At 43.7% G+C, this 17,640-nt stretch overlaps 1 protein-coding gene across 1 annotated transcript in view; it reads left to right on the top strand.

The window, feature by feature from the left end:
* LOC139657833 (RNA-binding protein with multiple splicing-like) overlaps positions 1–17,640 on the top strand; it is a 33,781-nt gene that overhangs the window by 1,877 nt on the left and 14,264 nt on the right. Inside the window, exons 2-4 of the mRNA XM_071535768.1 lie at positions 11,260–11,337; positions 12,156–12,194; positions 15,194–15,256. Of these exons, the coding sequence (XP_071391869.1) occupies positions 11,260–11,337; positions 12,156–12,194; positions 15,194–15,256 (180 nt within the window). The remainder of the gene's footprint in view (positions 1–11,259; positions 11,338–12,155; positions 12,195–15,193; positions 15,257–17,640) is intronic.

The raw sequence follows: 17,640 nt of genomic DNA, 5'->3' as shown, positions 1-17,640 counted from the left end.
TACAAAGCCTATCTGTATAACAACACTTAACTCTGAACATCCTCGCCCCCAGCAGAAGAGGGATGGTTCCTAGTCATTTCCATCACCGATAAACAATCATTAGATTAACATGCAATCAGCAGCTCATACACTTAACTTTCAGCGGTACAGGATTACAGCGTTTGAGCCAGCGTAGCTATAAAGGGTAATGTTTGATAAAGAAATCTGTAAACCAGCTCCTCACTGACATCAGTGTGAAATAATGTAATGTAAACGAAGAGGAGGACTAAAGAGAGTTGACTCTTGCATTGTGTAAACAGCAGAGAGGGAGAGAGATGGATTAGAAACTGCAGTAATGGACGGAGGAATCTAATGGTTGTGGAAACGTTTGGAAGCCATCCAGACTGGCAGGGGCTTAATTTTACTTGGGATATTAACATGAAGTTAGACAGCAGCACTTTATCTTTTGTTTAATGATGTAGCTTGTAATATTCGGGGGAGGAGCAAATTTTTTGGTAGATTGTACCTCACATCGACACACACACACACACACACACACACACGTGAGCTTCAAAATGTGCTCACACACTACAGCAAGCCTGAAAAGGTGCAATCACACACACACACTTGCAAGCATAAACATGCACTCACACACAAACACACACACTTCAGACTGAAAATAAGATGCCTAAATTCTGAGTAATGGTTACTCAAGTCTGTCCATGACTTGCAGTTTTTCCAGGTTATTCATCATGACCATCAGATTTCACTCTATCTGGATAAAGATAGGGATGGGATGATATATCGAAATTCAGTGTATTGCAATACAGAAATGTGACAATACGTATCGTGGGGCAGAAAAATGAATTGTGATATTAGCTACATTTTATTCTGCTGTTTTAATCACAAATGAGACGGCTTGCACATCACAATTTCACATGTTCTCCATCCAAATGACATTATTTGCACTTTGTAATGTCATTTTTAAACTGCTGTTTACATTCTAGCAAGCCTTGAACTTTTATTTATTACATCGTATCGTGGTTGTATTGAATCATGAAACCCATATTATGTATTGAATCGTATCGTGAGGTAAGCATATCGTCCCATCCTTAGATAAAGATATTGCATTTATTTTAATATCATTCATGTAAAGATCTTACTTGAACATTAGAAAAAGATACTAATATTTTCAAATGGAGGCTAGACATCAGTATACGGAAATAACTTTATTTCCAAACCCCATCCCTTGCACACAAACATTCACAGAGCTACTTTTCCCCATGCAGTCAAAAACAGTAACTATAAAATGTGAAACAGCTTTACAGTCACCGGCACTAAAGTAACCGTAAACCAGAACCTTAGGAGAGCCAAAGTTTAACAACCTTTCTGGCATGACTCTCACAATAGCAGTAGTCCAGTGTAGTATGCGACTCAATGGATCACTGATTCGCACCAGTAAAGCCCCGTAGCAAGCTTGGCCTCTCATGCCCGCTCCATTGCTCAGCCTCACACACCATCATCCGTGTACACCAAAGCCCGACCATGCTGACTGTTTATCTTCTGCGGACCGGCGCTCACCAAACATGGTCTTGCTGCAGACAAGGTATGCAGGTTTCAGTTGCGGCCCGGCCCCGGCTACATCTAATCTCGTGAGTTGGTTTGATAAGCTTTATTATCAGGTGTTCTGGATGCTTTCACATACTGCGGCACTCAGCGGCCCACTGATGCAGTTTAGGTGACATACCATCCTCTTACATGGTGAATGTCAAAGATAAGGTTCAACCAGCTGTGGTTTCCAGACCTTGTATGGACAAAGCACCTGGACTTGTCTTCCAAGCAGGTCCCCCTCCCTCAAAAAAAATGATTCGAAGAGCAGAAGAATGGTGTAAAACAATGCTGTCGCAACATGTTTTGCTCAGTCTTAATTGTAGAAAGAGTGATGTGATGCAGGTTCATACAGAGCGAGGTGATAAATGCCAGACGTGTTTGTTTCATGGTGGTGTTATCCTGGATGTTATCATGGTGACATATTGTGACAGAGTGCATGTGCACTGCAAAAAACACTCCATCTTAACAAGTCATTTAGTCTACTATTGAGTCCTAAAATAAGATTTTTTTTAAAAAATAAGTGAAAGAATCTGACAATGAGTTGAGATAACGTCACTTGTTTCCACTGCAAATCAACTTGTTTCAAGAATTTCAAGTGTAATTTTTTGATAGTAGCGCTGTGATCTGCCTTATTCTGACTTGTTTCAAGAGATTGACGGTCATTTCTAGAAAATTCCTGAAACAAGTGAAACTGCATTGGAAACAAGTGACGTTATTTCATCTCATTGGCAGAATTTTTCTCTTTGTTAAAGAAAAATAAGATTTGAAGGCTGAATATGAGACTAAATGACTCGTTATGATGGATGGTTTTTGCAGTGTGATGAAGGAGCAAGCCCCGGTCACCAAAAGTTATTCGTCTCAACCTTTTATGTACTTACTTATTGAAGCTTATTTTTAGGTCCTCTCTGCTTTATTGGATAGTACACAGAAGGGAAAGACAGGAGAGAGAGAAAGAAGGGAAGGCATGCGACACAGGTTGAGAGCCGAATTGGAGTATATGGAATGCGTCATAGCCCACCAGGACGCCCCACTCCGCTTGACCTTTAACCTTCATGCTGTCAATTTCCTTCTAGCCAACGCATGTTTACTTAAATCAAGACTTACGCAGCCTCTCCTTCCTTGGAGGCCCACCCTCATGTTGCACCAGATTGAAAAACCAGTGAATATAGAGTGTATACTTGTTTCTTCTGCTGGGTGAAACTATTCTACACTGAGGAAACTCAATTGGCTCTTTCCTGATAAAACTCCTCAGTGTCTTCCCTCAGTCTAATAGACTAACACAACAGGGGTTTTGAGCCTTGTAAGACATCTGTTGATTTTAGACCGGAGCTGACCATGAACACGTAAGTGGATCTTTACGAATGCCCGGAGAGAAACAGAATATCACTCAAGCAGAGTTCAGCAAATGCGGCGTATCTCCCTGGGGTGTAATTGGATTGTGCTTGGCCTGGTTTGGGTATCTACCAGGTCCTCTTCAAATAGCGGGTCATGTGGCCAGCGTGACCTTTTCCGTGAAGCGATCTAGGCGGGGAGCAACGCTGCTGGAGAAGCTACGGCGAAGCAGAGGGGAGGCCGCGCTGCTCTCTAGCACGGTGGCTCAGGCGTGGGTGTGTGTGTGTGTGTGTGTGTGTGTGTGTGTGGTCTGTATGTGTGTGTGTGCACGTATCTATGAAAAGGGCACACGGATATATTAACTCTCTGTGACATGAAACATTATCAGAGGGGAGCGTAAGAAGTGGGGGGATAATGCGGCCATGATGGGGCAAATGTGAATACATACAAAGAGTCGTATAGGTTGAGGAAGACAATGTGCAGAGAGATACACACACACACACACACACACACATACACACACAGGCGTAGGCTAGGAGGTCAGACATACAATAAAGTACACACAGTAAAGTATACATTAGGATAGACAATAAAGAGACACAAACCATTATAAACACCTATCTTTTACACCGTATCAGCCCACCCATACACACACACACACACACACACACACACAGAAAAAAAACCCTGTTCCATCTCCCCGACTGATAGGTTGGAGTTTATTTATAAAAGCGCCGGGGGAATTGTCATCTTATCTTAGCCATTTGTCAGCTGTGCGACAAGAGGTATTTGAAAAGACAACAACAAGGCTTAGCGTCAGGAGCGGCTGGCACAGGAACCTGCTGAATTGATGTGAGAAGAAAAGAAAAAAGAGAAACCGTGAAGTAATTGTCCCACCAAATATATATATATATCTTTATAAAACTGTTGAAGTTGACCACCGGCAAGGCAGATAAGATTCTCTTGTATGCTGCTACTTTGCTTGAAAGGCCCGCGTTGTTGACTTTGAGTCTTATGATGCTTTGCAAAGAGTGAAGGCAGTGGGAGCTTTGCTTAGACAGCGTCAGCCATCTTGTCTTGCTTTGTCATGCCGTATTTATGTGCTTATTCTGTCACCTCCACTTAATATTGCTTACTCACAAGCTATAATTATCCATACAGTATACACAATCTCTTGTCTCTCTCTCTCTCTCTCTCTTCACCCCGCGTCTCTTTTCTTTTATATTCAGCTCACTTTTTCAGTCAGACATTATAATGACTCCTTAATTCTCGTGCTTTTCTCTTTTTTCTCAGCCCCCCTATCCTCCCCTCTCTCTCCATCTTTATCTCCCTTCCCCTCTGTTTCTCTCCCTCCTTCCTTTGGTCTCTCCCTCCCCCTTTCTCTCTTCCTTTCTCTCTCTTTATCTTGCTCTCTCACTGTTTCCTCCCCACTTTTCCCGTCCTCCGCCCTGGTCTCCCTCTCATAATTTGCCGCTCCTCTTTCTCTCTCTTTCCTCCCCGCTCCCCGTCCCTCCTTTTCCTCCCGCTCTCTCTCTCCCATTTTAGTCCCGGTAGACGAAGCTCCTTATCCCTTATCACCCCATAAGTTGAAGGCGTGACCCTGAGATCTCTGAACAGAAGGACCGTTTATGGTCATGGGAAGAGCCCTAAAGACAGGAGCGAGCCAGGCAGAACGGTAACAGGCAGAAGCCTGTCTGCCTGCTGACTGTTCAGCTGTGTGCCAGCAGCCTTTTAGCCGGCCAGCAAGAGTTAGCCATCCAAGGTCAAACCCCACAAGATCAGCTGGGAGAGGTGGGGCTGCAGGGGGGCAAGGAGTTCACTTAATTCATACTGTTTGGAGGTGAAATTAGTTTGTTTAAACGTTTAGCGGAAAAGTTTGTGGATTTTTTTGCCCCTTGTTGGAATATGGATCAGTCTCTGTCCTCTTACTGTCCCTCAAGTGCTCATCTTAAAAATCCACTTAACATACATTTTATTATAGCAATTCAAATTGTCCTCTCTTTATATATACATATAATCAAAGATGTTTAATGAAGAGTTTAATTGTTAAAATTGGATGTTGTTTGAGCAGTTATTGCATTTTCAAAAATCCATCCTTTTTTACAGGCAGTGTCAGACTCTCTCTCCGCTCAGCCCATCACAACTGGACTTGGTCTCGATTGGCTCCCCTTGCTAAACAATTACTAAAATCCATCCGCTCAGGCAGATTTGCAGAATTTGACTTAGAGGAACAGGTATTATCGGCCAATCAGAGTCCAGTATTGTCGGGACTTTGTCTTTAAATTCATTCAGTAAATACCCTTTTAACCAATCTACATTTACAGTATTTGCAAAACATAATGAAGAACATTATTCTTATCCTGAGCCACAGTACATTTGAAAACAAAATCATGACAACTAAATAATATGAGACTTTTAACTGTTTAACGAGCCCAAAGGAGCAGCTGTATGATATGTTATAAGTTGGCTTGGATTTTCTTTATGGCGACACAGTGGATGACTAAGTACCTAATGTTGTTTTTTCTGGCCACTTTAACCCCTGCCCACCCAACCTCAAAACCAAACAGTGTAGGCGTCCACTTGGGCAAGCGGTAACAAAGGGAACTCGGGGGAGGTTGATGCGGACTTGGCCAATTAGTCAGTGTTAACGAGCGCCTTGGAATGTTGAAGTCTGTTCACAGAGACTCATCCGACAAAGGAAGGGAGCGGACGAGAAGAAGAGAGTGCGCTAGTATGAGAGATTTTGATGAACCCTAACCTGACAGCCAAGGAGCCCAACTGATTCGTACTTGACAATCTGCGAATGGATCCCTCTTCCACACGTCAGCTAAATGACACCTTAAGGCTGTATCGCTGAGGTTCAGAATGGTCGACGAGAAAAGAAGACCACATATGTGTGTCACGAAGGGACGAGAGACATGGCCGGAGGAATGTTTTTTTCCAGGTTAAATAAGGGAAAACTATTACAAAGAGAGGAGGAAAAGAGTCTAGGAGCATAGGAGAGTAGGAAAAACATGTTGAAGTGGGCACTTGCTCGCCTTTCCTCGGTCATTTGTTTTAAATGCCTTTAAAGGTTAACCAGTTGGAACATTTACAGACCCTTACTGAGCAGTAATTGTTGGTCGAAAGCACTTGTGGGAGGAGTAACAAAAAAACCCACCTCTCTTCTTTCAGCCTTCTGTCGTGACGTTGGGAGTGTGTTCAACCTCACAGTTGACCCCTGACCTACGCAATAACCCGGGCTTAACCCCTGACCTTTGACCCTGAATGTGAAACTTGACCCGCTGAACTGTGGCGATTAACAGACACTTGAAACGGAGCCATCCATTTATGGCCGTTTGACACCTAGCAGGCCTGCAGTCTCTCCCTCTTCACATTCTCCGGTGCTGAAGATGAAAAAAAAAAAAAAACAACTTGTGAGGATGATGGAGAGTGACGCCAACACAGAGCAGTGACAACTGAGATAGCAAAAGCAGTGGGAGTCTGTCAGTTAGCTTATTTTTATATAACGCAGCGTTCGACTGATGCAAGAAAACTCAACTTGCCCTGAGCTCACTTGGGTGCACCGCTTTGATTTTAACTCGGTCATAGTGGAGGGTTGTGTGCATTTGAAAAGCAACTGGTGTGGGTGTGCACCAAAGTATTTCTTCACCGCTTTTTTAGCACGTTTTGAAAAGCATATGCAGTATTGACATTGCATATATATTGCATATATTCACACACACAGACGAGCCCACACACACTCTACAATAGGCTACTACCCTCTCTTTCTAGGCTGCAAGGTCAGGGCTTGGTCCCACCACATCTGGCTTGAAGGACCCCCTATCTAGTCGCTTGGCTGCAGAACACACACACACACACACCCGGGAGAGAGGGAGAAACACACAGTAATCATCTCACATCGCACCAAGGTCGTGTCCCTCATTTGAGCCGAAATGAGCGGTCAAAAAAGCACTCAATTAAAGTAAAATGTCTGAGAAGGAAAAGATTACGATGAGGCATTTCAGGCAATAGGTGTAACAAATTTTATGAGTAGGGTGAAATGCAAGCTGAATAGAAATGACACATGAATTGGTTGTTACAATAGGTCATGTAATTAGACAAGTCAAGCTCCTTTTATAATGGCTGACAAATTGCATTTTTCAGTTTGTAAAGAAACTTAAGAAACTTAAAGTTTAATGAACTCAAACAAGCAATTTCTTAATAGTGTTCCAATCATCCAGTCACCCAATTATTGCTCCAGCCGTCAAGCAGTTATGGCGTCAGTTTTGTCTTTGTTAATTAAAGCTTCATGATGTTTGCTAGGGGGGAGGCTGTTTTGTAGAAGGTTAGTCTTTTGGTGTAAGAGCCTGAGGTTTTTTCCATCCGTGACACTTGATCACGAAAAGCACAATCAGAAAAAAACATCATGCTGTAGCTGATATTTTTAGTGCCAGACATTGTGTCGGCTCAAAACTAAATTGATCAGGCTTTTGTGTGGAGGAGGTGAGTTTTTTTTTTTTTTTTATAATAGAGAGGCTATCACACCTGGATGCTCCTCTCATTTGAGACAGACTCTAGTTGTTTGAGCGCAAACCCTCTTTCGCAGACGAGCTTAGGGTGGCACCAGAAAGCTTGCGGGTGCTGTGATGGAGTATCAATAAGGTGGCGACCTCATCGGGGGCCTGTGGAATAAAGGATCTCTGATTAGAGGTGCATTGTTCCCCTGGGACACGCTGCAGAAGCGGCCTTAATAGGATCTGATGTTTTTGGCCCGGGGCTCCACACTCTGCCGTGCTCCGCTAAAGCGTTGCCAGGGAACCGCACTGGTACGCCAGTTGTGAAGTTCTCAGCTGGCTTGTGGTAGGTAGGGACTGCTGTTTTTGATCGGAGCTTGCCTGCGTGTTTGTGTGTGAGCACGCCATAAATGGTCAATGATTCAAAGGCCCATACCAGACCACTCAGCACTATGGAAATGCAGGTATGTGGAAAGCTCAAAGTGACTCACGAGGAACCAATAAAACGACGGCACTAAAACCCAATAAACTGTAGCAGCAGGCTTATCCTTGTTTTTTATGAAACTACAGGATCTGCCCGACTCCTGACTTGACCTTCAATTTAGTTTACTGCTTCACAAAAGCTTGATGTCTCACTCGATCTGGTGGCAGCATGTTTACAACTGTGCCGTTTTCAGAGTAGTCTGAGAGCGACATAAAGAGAGAGAGATACTGTAATCGACAGCAGATGTCTGCAGAGAGAACTGTTGACACATTTGCCTGTGAATCATCCACTATCTACTGTGCGGTGCAGTCAGCCCAACACCAGACACACTCCAACCGATCATATATCACAACAGCTGACGTCAGGAAGTCTCAGGAATGAGAGAGCACCGTCCAACACGGCCAGGACGGTCCCATTGTTCAGCGTGTATAGAGAACTCATTGTTGCATGGGTTTGTCTTAACTTGTATTTAGAGTATCCAGCTCTCAAGTCTATTAGCTTCGTGACTTGAGATAGTAGTTAAATCAAAAGTGAAATCTTAGATAACTTGGCTAGGTAGAGAGGCATGACTAAGGTTTTCTGGGTATGCGTGCCAACACCCTCTTCCAGGTGCCTTTGGAGAAAATTTGGTGAAGGATTAAAGCTGCACTAGGCGAGATTTCTAAATAAACCCGTCTTATCGGCCTAAATCACAAAGCAGGGCTGTAATAGAGAAGAGCAACCCATCCCCACTAATTGAGTTCCCGTAGATTTGCCCTTTTTGCCCAAATTAAATTTTGGTATGGACACTCCTCTGCCCACAGGAAGAGACGAATCGAAACGTAAGAGTGAAATTCAAACTGTCTCCTAAACAGCAGCGACAAACAACAGCGCTCTGTGCAGAGAAACCTGGACTCACCAGCGTTAGATCTTTTGCCTCTCTCGTTCGTTTGGTATAATTTGGTATAAAACATCACAGACCGGCCCGGTCGGTAAACATGAGCTTGCTGTGTGCAGCTTACCGACGTCACGTTACATGATTTCTGGGCATTGAAGCTCAAGTTTTTCAAGCATTTGCCATTTGGAGCCCCCAACATGCAAAGTTGTGTAGTGCAGCTTTAAGAAGATTTACTTGCATATTGGCTAGATTTCAAATTTCAAACCATCCGCTTTGGTACCAGAGCAGATTTTCAGTTTCACCACCAGTACTAGTATTTTTTACAGCACTTTTTACCGATACACATATATTAGTTTTCTCAGCCTCAATAGCTGCCAGATTGCCCTTGCCATTGTCTGATACCGTCTTTTTCTTTTCGTCTTTGTTCCCATGTATACGCCGTATAAGGAGACCCACAATAGAGTTTATTTAAACCAGCCTGCCAGTGACAGAGCCCAGTGACAGCTCCCCAGGGTGCAGCCTGGCTCAGATAAGATAAGGCAAGATAAGATAAGATAAGATAAGATAAGAGTTAAGGTGAGAAAGTCACCAAGGTAATTTCTGGCTGGTTGGGTGGTTTGGTGCTTGCCAGCTCTAGCTCCCCAGTTGCTAAGCTCCTTTGTTTGTGTGTTGGTCTCCCTTTGGCACCCGTGGCGTGTATCAGGTTACTTTGTGGGAATGAGGCGTAGTGTTGGTTCAGCAGTTCCTTTGTGCCTTGAGCTGTGAATCCACTATCAAAGTCAATCTGATGAATCTGGGAGCTTTAAATCTACTGTGTGTATTTGCAAACCTACTGTATGGCTCTGTTCTGAATTGAGCTTCAAATAGAATCAAATTATTAAATGAATAATTAAATAATAATTCCAAATGCATTGGTGTGGGGTGGTGTTGTTGGAAGTGGGGGCTTTAACCTTACCATACACTGACCAGGTTAACCACGGTAGGTAAATCTGTGTCACCTTAATGTCTAATGTCTCTTGTAACTAAAGCAATTATTTTCCTGTACCAGACCAATTTTGTTTATGTAATGATTCCAGGTTGGAAGCTTGATGAATGCCTGCTTGGATAATACAGCTGCATAAAAGAGTCAGGCCACTTTGATTTCATTGATGTGTGTGACATGTATAACAATTTAATGAGAAAAGTGAGGGATTTGAGATTTTGCAAAAACTGGTTGTGAAATGTGAGATTCTAGAAATTTGTCAGTGTTTTTAATGTTTTATACAGCATAAGAAAGGTAAAAAAGGCCTAAACTAAAGCTATTATTGTGTTAATAGAGTCTTGCTAGTCTGGGAAATGTCTGTGTTGACAACCTTTAGCTGCATTGACCTGACATTATAAAGAGACCCACCTGATACCACATGTAACACACTGAATTATCCTGTTCCATCACACTCCAACATTCAGAATGTAACCAGATCTGCATTCATTAGACATGGCAGGACTTCTCAGCTTGTTGATATCTTGTAGCACTGCTAAGCCTTACATAGTTGTTAAAGTGATATTTCATGTTGGTGGAACATTTTCCCTTTCATCCCTCTACCTCTAGATGAGTTGAGGATCATTCACCCACTGATATCGGCTACTCTGGGTATCTTTTAGTCTCCGTTTTTTTTTCTCCATCTCCCATTTTTTCCATCTCTCATAGTCGCCATTGTGGTATTTTGTACTGTATTTGTGTTAGAAGGATGACTTTTAGACCAGGTTCTCAAAATATAAGTAAATCGAGAGACAAAAAAAGCTAGAACATCATTTGGTCACGACCTCATGTGGAGATTTGCATACTAAAAAGTGAAAATATTCCATACCAAAAGGAGTTATTGTTTAACATTTCCACCCAGCATTACCTGCAATGCACCTGGAGCGATCACTCTGTTCAGATTCCTTCTCCTCTCTATCAGCACACAGCAATAACAGCGACTTCCTCGCCAGCGAGCACTTCTGGAGTCATTCTCATATTATTCCTCCAGTGGTTTTCCACATACTCGGACTCAATAGGGACCGCAACAATTAAATTCCTTCGGTCTCTTTAAGCTTACATATAAATTGTAATTCCCCTAACTCACTTAAGTCCTGCCAAGTTGAAAAGTTCAAATGTAAAACAGAGGGTAGAGCTGTGGGGGAGGAACGCCATAAAACTCAGTAGGCTGTAGATTACACAGAAGAACACAATACGCTTACTGTAGAAAGGATGATAGGGTGTGTGTGTGTGTGTGTTTGTGTGTTTGCCGAGCTTAAAGACATCCCTATCAGCATACCGCATTTCAAAAGCCTACCTTTTGGCCTAAAACTATTAAACTCGATCAGGTCGTGTTCAGTGTCCCTTCCTTTGGCGTCCTCCTTCGCCACCTCATCTGTTACTGTCAGGTACGCAAGGTAGCTATTTATAACTAGTGGAGGTTAATGAAAAATACATGATCTCTCTCCTGTCTCCTCCCCAGGTCCGAACGCTATTCGTCAGCGGGCTACCACTGGATATTAAGCCGCGGGAGCTCTATCTCCTGTTCAGACCATTTAAGGTATGTTTGTATGTATTAAATGGATGGCGTGCGGCTATTCTTAGCGGCTTTTCTTTCCACCTACTCATTGGTTCCCTCCATTAATGGTGATGAAATAAACGGCAATGGAAAAATCTCCTGAGGTTCGAGTGTCTGTGTTCCTAAAGCTGAAGTTCAATCAAGTCTTGATCCGGAGGAAGCTTACGGGGAGTCTAATGGAAAATGACTGGGTGCCTGTGATACAAAAACAACGCTATCTGCTTCACCGTAGAAACACAGAGAACAGGGTTCAGTTTGACCCACAACCACGGCACAAAGTGGCGATACTGAGTGGAGTTAACGTTCAGGAGAGAGCGTCTAGATGTTCCAAGCTTTTTGGACTCTCGCCCTGGAATAATGTGCTTTAATGGCACAGTTAAAGTGAATAATGGGACAATTGCTATGCATCTAATCCCTCACTTAGATAATGCCCATGGTATGTGCTTTGAGTAAATGGTTTATATCATGAGTGTTGAAAGCAGTAAATCTTGACTAATCAGGTAAGGCACCGCAGCCTGCTCCATATGGTTTTCATAAGAGACCATGAGCCATGACACAACCTGGCTTAGTCGGTTGTGAACCTGCACCGCAAAAACATGCAACTTTTACCTCGAAATGCAGTGTTATGAATCACCAAATGTTACTCTGCGATATTTTGGCATGACCTATTGAGTTACCCAATGATCTGTTCACTAATACCCCTAAATATCATATATCTGTAGATGAAATGAAAGCTTTTGTTTCTGTTTGCAGTGCCTTTTTCATTGTTGTGACATTTTTCGTTCTGCTTTCTGTTTCAGGGCTACGAAGGCTCCTTGATAAAACTCACTTCCAAACAGGTATGCTGAAGAGTGCCATGTTTCTCTAGAGCGAAACGAATGAATGAAGCCGTCACTCAGTCCCTCACCGTGCTGTAACTGTTTGCGTTACGCAACTGCCCCGCTCATCAACACCTTTAATTTTTTTCTCTCCTTTTTTCCTTCTTGTTTTTCCCCCTCTCGGTGCGTCCAGGGTGGTTGAGTATGAAGGATGACAGTCTCCTCCTCGTACACCCGAGCTCAAGAATTAGCACCCTTTGTCAGGAAATGAGTGGAATAGAAAAAAAGTTTTTCGGGGGGCAGGGAGGAGGAGGAAGGGATAAAGCGTTGCACCGACTTGCCTTTGGCAGTGGTATAGTATGCTTGTAGTCACAGACAGTCAACTCTAGTGGGATGTGTAAGGGATGGGAAGGGAGATGGAAAAGAATTTTGAGGTGTCAAAGCGAACGTTTTGACAGGAGCAGCACCGACGGTTGAGTTTTGCCTCCAGGGGCGCAGGACTGAAAATGAGCTCAGCTGGCAGGTGTCCACATCCAGACTTAAGCAATTTAGCTTCATGTCGGTGTACGTATTACCACATTACAATGTCTCCTATAAAGAGATGACATGCTCATTAAAAGGGCTTAGGGCGAATTAGAGGTATAAGACGTTTGAAAGTAGGTACAAAGGATTGCTATTTTTTCCCTTAGCAAAATTACTCCGGAAACTAGTATATCTGAAATGTAGATGTCTGAATTGCCCATTTTGGGATTTCCCCAGTTTTCTGTGATTTCCTTGTAGTTACTTGCAATTAAAAGCACTCAAGATGTAACTAGACTGTATCACTGAAGAGCAGTCAAGACGCCTGTGCACAGACACTTATAATCAGGCGCTGGTTCAGTCGCAGGAATACAAAATAGTCCATATAAAGAAATTATCCAAGTGCACACTGTGAGGATTTGCCGACAATATACATGACATATTGGATAGTTTCTTTATATGTACTTAGACTGGATAGTTTCTTTATGTACCTAGACTGTACCACACATGTCAGAAGGCGCATACATGCACTTTTTTTATATTTTTATTAAGCTTAAGTCCAGTTTGGTTTGTTTTACACTACCAGTCCAAAGTTTGGACGCACCTGATTGAATGTACTATATTTTTCATTCTCTTAAAGCCATTTTGATCTAAAGGCTTATGCTTAAATGCTTGAAATGTGTTTCTTAGACAAATATAAATTGTGAGGTTGATGCCTGTGTATGAATTTATTTCCAAAGCCTTTGCAGGCAAAGGGTGACTACTTTAAAGAATCTGAGATATAAGATAGTTTTGATTTGTTTAACACTTTTTTGGTCACTGCATAATTCCATTTGTGTTATATAGTAGGGTATATTCTACCTTAACTGCTGAAGAAGAATACAGCTTTATTGTTCCGTGTTTTTGTTAATGATCCTCAGGCTACATCGTCCTAACTCAACCTTCTCTAGAGATATTCTAGTTTCTTAATCTTCACACATGGGCTTTTGTTTTCGAATGTTTACATGTTAATGAATAAGTGAGTCAGTCAGCATTCTCCATGCACTTTGCTCTCTCTTTGCACCCCCCCCCCCCCCACACACACACACACACTCCCACTCCCAAAGTTTGATCATTGCCATCTTCCACATGTCAAATACCATCTGACGCTTATGTACAGTTCTCACAAAGTACTGTACAGCATTCCTCGCGGTCTGTTTGTTTTGAGTGGCTCTCCCATGCTCCCTTGCTCTTGTGAACGCCTCCTGACTGATGGCAATGACAATGGTAACGTAAATCAATCGATCTCCCTCTTCATTCCAGCCGGAGAACACGCAGCCATCTCCATATATAGCAAGAGCCAGATCTCGGGCCCTTTCTATTTATATTCCTGCTACGCTTCTTCCTCCTGACGTCTTCACTCAGTCTGTCTTTCTTTTTTTTTTCCCTTTTTCTTTTCTTTTTTTTTTTTTTTTTTACTCCTTCTGCTCTTAGCCTTGTTCAAAATTCCCATAACCCTAGAAAGCTTTCCAGATCGCACACTGCAGCGCAACCCCATGAGAGCACAACATGTTTAGAGAACTCTTTTTTCCTCCTCTTCCCTTTCTTTCCCTCTTCATCCTCCCACCCCTTCTTCTGTTTTTTTGGGGACTGGGGAGTCTGCGAAAATGTGTTTCCTTTGTTCCCAGCTGCAAAGGCGGTTAGAGAACTGACAATTCCAAACCTGTATCCTCGCGTTTTGTTTTTGTTTTTCGCTCTCCTTTACTACCGCGAGCGCCGGGCTGAGAGTGATGTCACCAGAATGTAAAACGAGCGCCGATGTGCTGGTGAGAGAGATGTAGAGCAAGTGTGCATGCTCCGCCGCTGACAGGCCCTGTCTGTTCGGAGAGAAAACTCCCTCTCTCTCTCTCTCTCTCTCTCTCTCTCTCTCTCTCTCACTCTCTCTTTCTGCCTCGCTTCCTTCCCCCCCGTCTCACATTCTCCCATCTTCATTCTCACCTTCAACCTCGCAACTCTTTTTCTCTCTCTCTCTTTCTCAAGCCCCCCCCCCCCCTTATTTGTCTTCTTTCCCTCTGTCTCTTCTCCTTAGCCTCTCTCTCTCTCTCTCTCTCTCTCTCTCTCTCTCTCTCACTCTCGCTCTCACTGCCCCGTTGCCCGTATTTGGGCATAGGGGAGCTATGCACAATCCCCCTGAATGATGAACTCTCCCTGGACTTCACAACGTAAGCTCCCAGCCTCCCCTTCTCCCTCTCTCCGTCTCCCTCCCTCCATCTCCCTCTCCCTCTCTCTCTCTCTCTCTCTCTCTCTCCTGCTCCTCTTTCTCACTCCCTACCCCTCTTTCTGTCGCCACGGTTTCATAAACAGGGAGAGAGAGAGAGAAGGAGGGGAGGAGGAGGGAGGGAGGGAGGGGGTAATAATAATAAAAAAAAAAACATGTCTATGTCACTCAGACAGAAGTGCCGACTCAGATTTCTGCCTTAAACCATGTTTCTTTCTTTTGTTCTGTCTTCTTGTCTCCCCAGCCAGTGGGGTTTGTCAGCTTTGACAGTCGATCAGAGGCGGAGGCTGCTAAGAATGCCTTGAACGTAAGTGTCATGCCCTCCTCACGCTGCTCTCCACAGCCGGCTCAGCGCTGCTATCTCTCTCTGTGATGACTCGGAATCGCATCTTCGCCGCCCGCTGTGGAAATGCATTTGATATCGGGGAATCGTGTGTCAAAATCCAAGCTGCTCCTTAATATTTTATCGTAATGCGAAAGGTGGAATAAGCAGACGAAACAAAAGGTGCGCTAAAATGTCTCTGAAAGCTACAGCGAGCATCTCGGAGTAAATAAAGCCTCTTCTTTAAGCATAAGCTTCGGCGCGGATCTCGCAAGGTCAATCAGGAAAATTAGCACTTCTTCCACATATAAATAGAAGACATTGATCTAGGGTTTAATTTTAATCTTGCTTATTTCAGAATGTGGCTTCCGAGCTCCTGGGTGGAAAGCCTTGATGAGACAGACTCAGATGTAAAACAGCGCTCATCCTTGCAGGATTTTAGTCAGCCTCTTGAAACAAAAAGTATAGATAGAGAGTAATGAACATTAGCTCTCACACAGATTTATTTTCCCATTGTTTTTTCTGGTTTCGTTTGATGTGTGGAGATGTATTCCACCCTTTTATTGCTCCTTAAATTTTTGTTGATCTCTTCGCCACAGAAATAGATCAGTTTTATCATCCTCCTAAGTGGGACTGTGACAACTCCAGCAGCATCTGTCAACTTTCAGATGTTGAGATATTGGCGCGCATCAAAGGAGAGAGGAGAGAGGAGAGAGTTGAGGAAGGGATAAAAATTATCATCTTATTATGAGTGAACAATAGTCGGAGTGTTTCCGTAGAATCGCTCAGTGGGGCTGAGAATTGAACAGTGCTCTTGTTTTTCGGGGAAGGCTATGTCCCGGGGGTCATATGGAGATAAGCCAGATTTTTGCAAACATCTATCTGCATATTGAAACATGGGAAAGAAAGAGAGACCGAGGGAAGGAGGGGATTTACTCCCTCGTAGCATTGTATTTCCTCCAAACTCTTGACCAGATATAGCCTCTCGAAGGACATCGAAAGCTTGATTCACATGACACAGCTGCATAAAAATCCCATTACGGCAATTACAATCATCGCCGAGGCAACACACGTAGAGGCGCAGGGGGGCCGAATTTGGTAAGTTGAAAAAGACACGTAAACATGTCAAGGTGGAGATTCAATTCCTCTGCAAACCCCTCGGCCGCAGTTCAAACCGAGAAGTGCTCAGGCCTCATTATAGCCGTGTACCTTATTATACCTCTGCAGCTTCCACTGGCAGAGGCTGTGAGCGCGCTGAGCCAAGGCAATCCTAGTTAATTCCCTCCCCTTCATGAGAAGAGTCATCCCTCGCCCGTTTCAGCTCAGCTCTCCTCCAGCCTGCAGGGACGCTCCGAGAACCCTGAACCTCCTCCTCCTCCTCCTCCTCGCAGCTTCTCGCTCACTTGCTGCGCCGCAAAACTTTTCTCTTGACCGCCTTTTTTTCTTCCATCGATCCAACCTGCGCGTTGTGTTTTTTTCCACAAGACGAGAAAGACTCTCAAATGAGGCTGATGAGAGAGGGATTATAGTCGCTGGCGAAATCCCGCTCGGCCTTGTTGGTTCCAAACCAGGCAAACAAATAGCGGCTTTGTTTTTCGATGAAGAAGACCTTTGTTTATGTCACATTCCATATTATTCGACTCTGTCCTGGGGCGAAAGTAATTGAGAAGAAAAATATTTTGCTCCAGTGCGTGAGCGGAGGTTTTTGATGTAGATTACACTGTAGAAGTGAAAAGGAACCCTGAGTTTTCGTGAGCGCTGGTATGTCAGGATGCTTTTAACAGTGCAATCCCAAGAATTCGTCGGGACGTTTGGCTCACTCTGAGCGGCACGTCACGTATGTCATGGCGATTGGGGGATTTGATGTCATGATATTAAATTACAGCTACAGCAGAGGGCCTTGTGGCTTGTCTGCCAGTGGTGTGAATGACACCATGCGTCAGCCAGGTTTGTGTCACCATGTTCTGTTTCTCAATTGCGGGTGTCACCCATCATCACATGCGCCGAGCCAGAATGACACCCTAATCCGCACTGAGCCATTTGGAGCACGCTTTAAAGTGAAAGCAACGGAAAATGACCTCCCACCACGAAGATTCCTGCAATAAATTCTGTTGTGAAATACTGCTGATCAGAATATGATGAAAAATATGCAGTGTAACTACCGCCGGATATCACCCAGGTCGCATCAGAAATCTAAATAAAATGCAAGCTATGTAGTGGAAGAAGTGCATGACAACTAATTTAATGTGGTCTAAATGAATCCGCTCTCTGCCAACAGTTCAAGTCACAAGACAGCAAGCATATCAATTTATTATGTCATGGATAACACTCCAGTGGTGACAATAAGGCTCATTTTGTCAGGGAGTGTG

Source organism: Centroberyx affinis, unplaced genomic scaffold (assembly GCF_046629955.1).
Source record: "Centroberyx affinis isolate AG114_WGS23_722 - 3 ecotype Tasmania unplaced genomic scaffold, CSIRO-AGI_Caff_v1 ptg002764l_1, whole genome shotgun sequence".
In the NCBI taxonomy this organism is placed as follows: domain Eukaryota; kingdom Metazoa; phylum Chordata; class Actinopteri; order Beryciformes; family Berycidae; genus Centroberyx; species Centroberyx affinis.
Note: the sequence above shows the minus strand (reverse complement) of the source record. Positions and strands in the feature narration are given on the sequence as shown.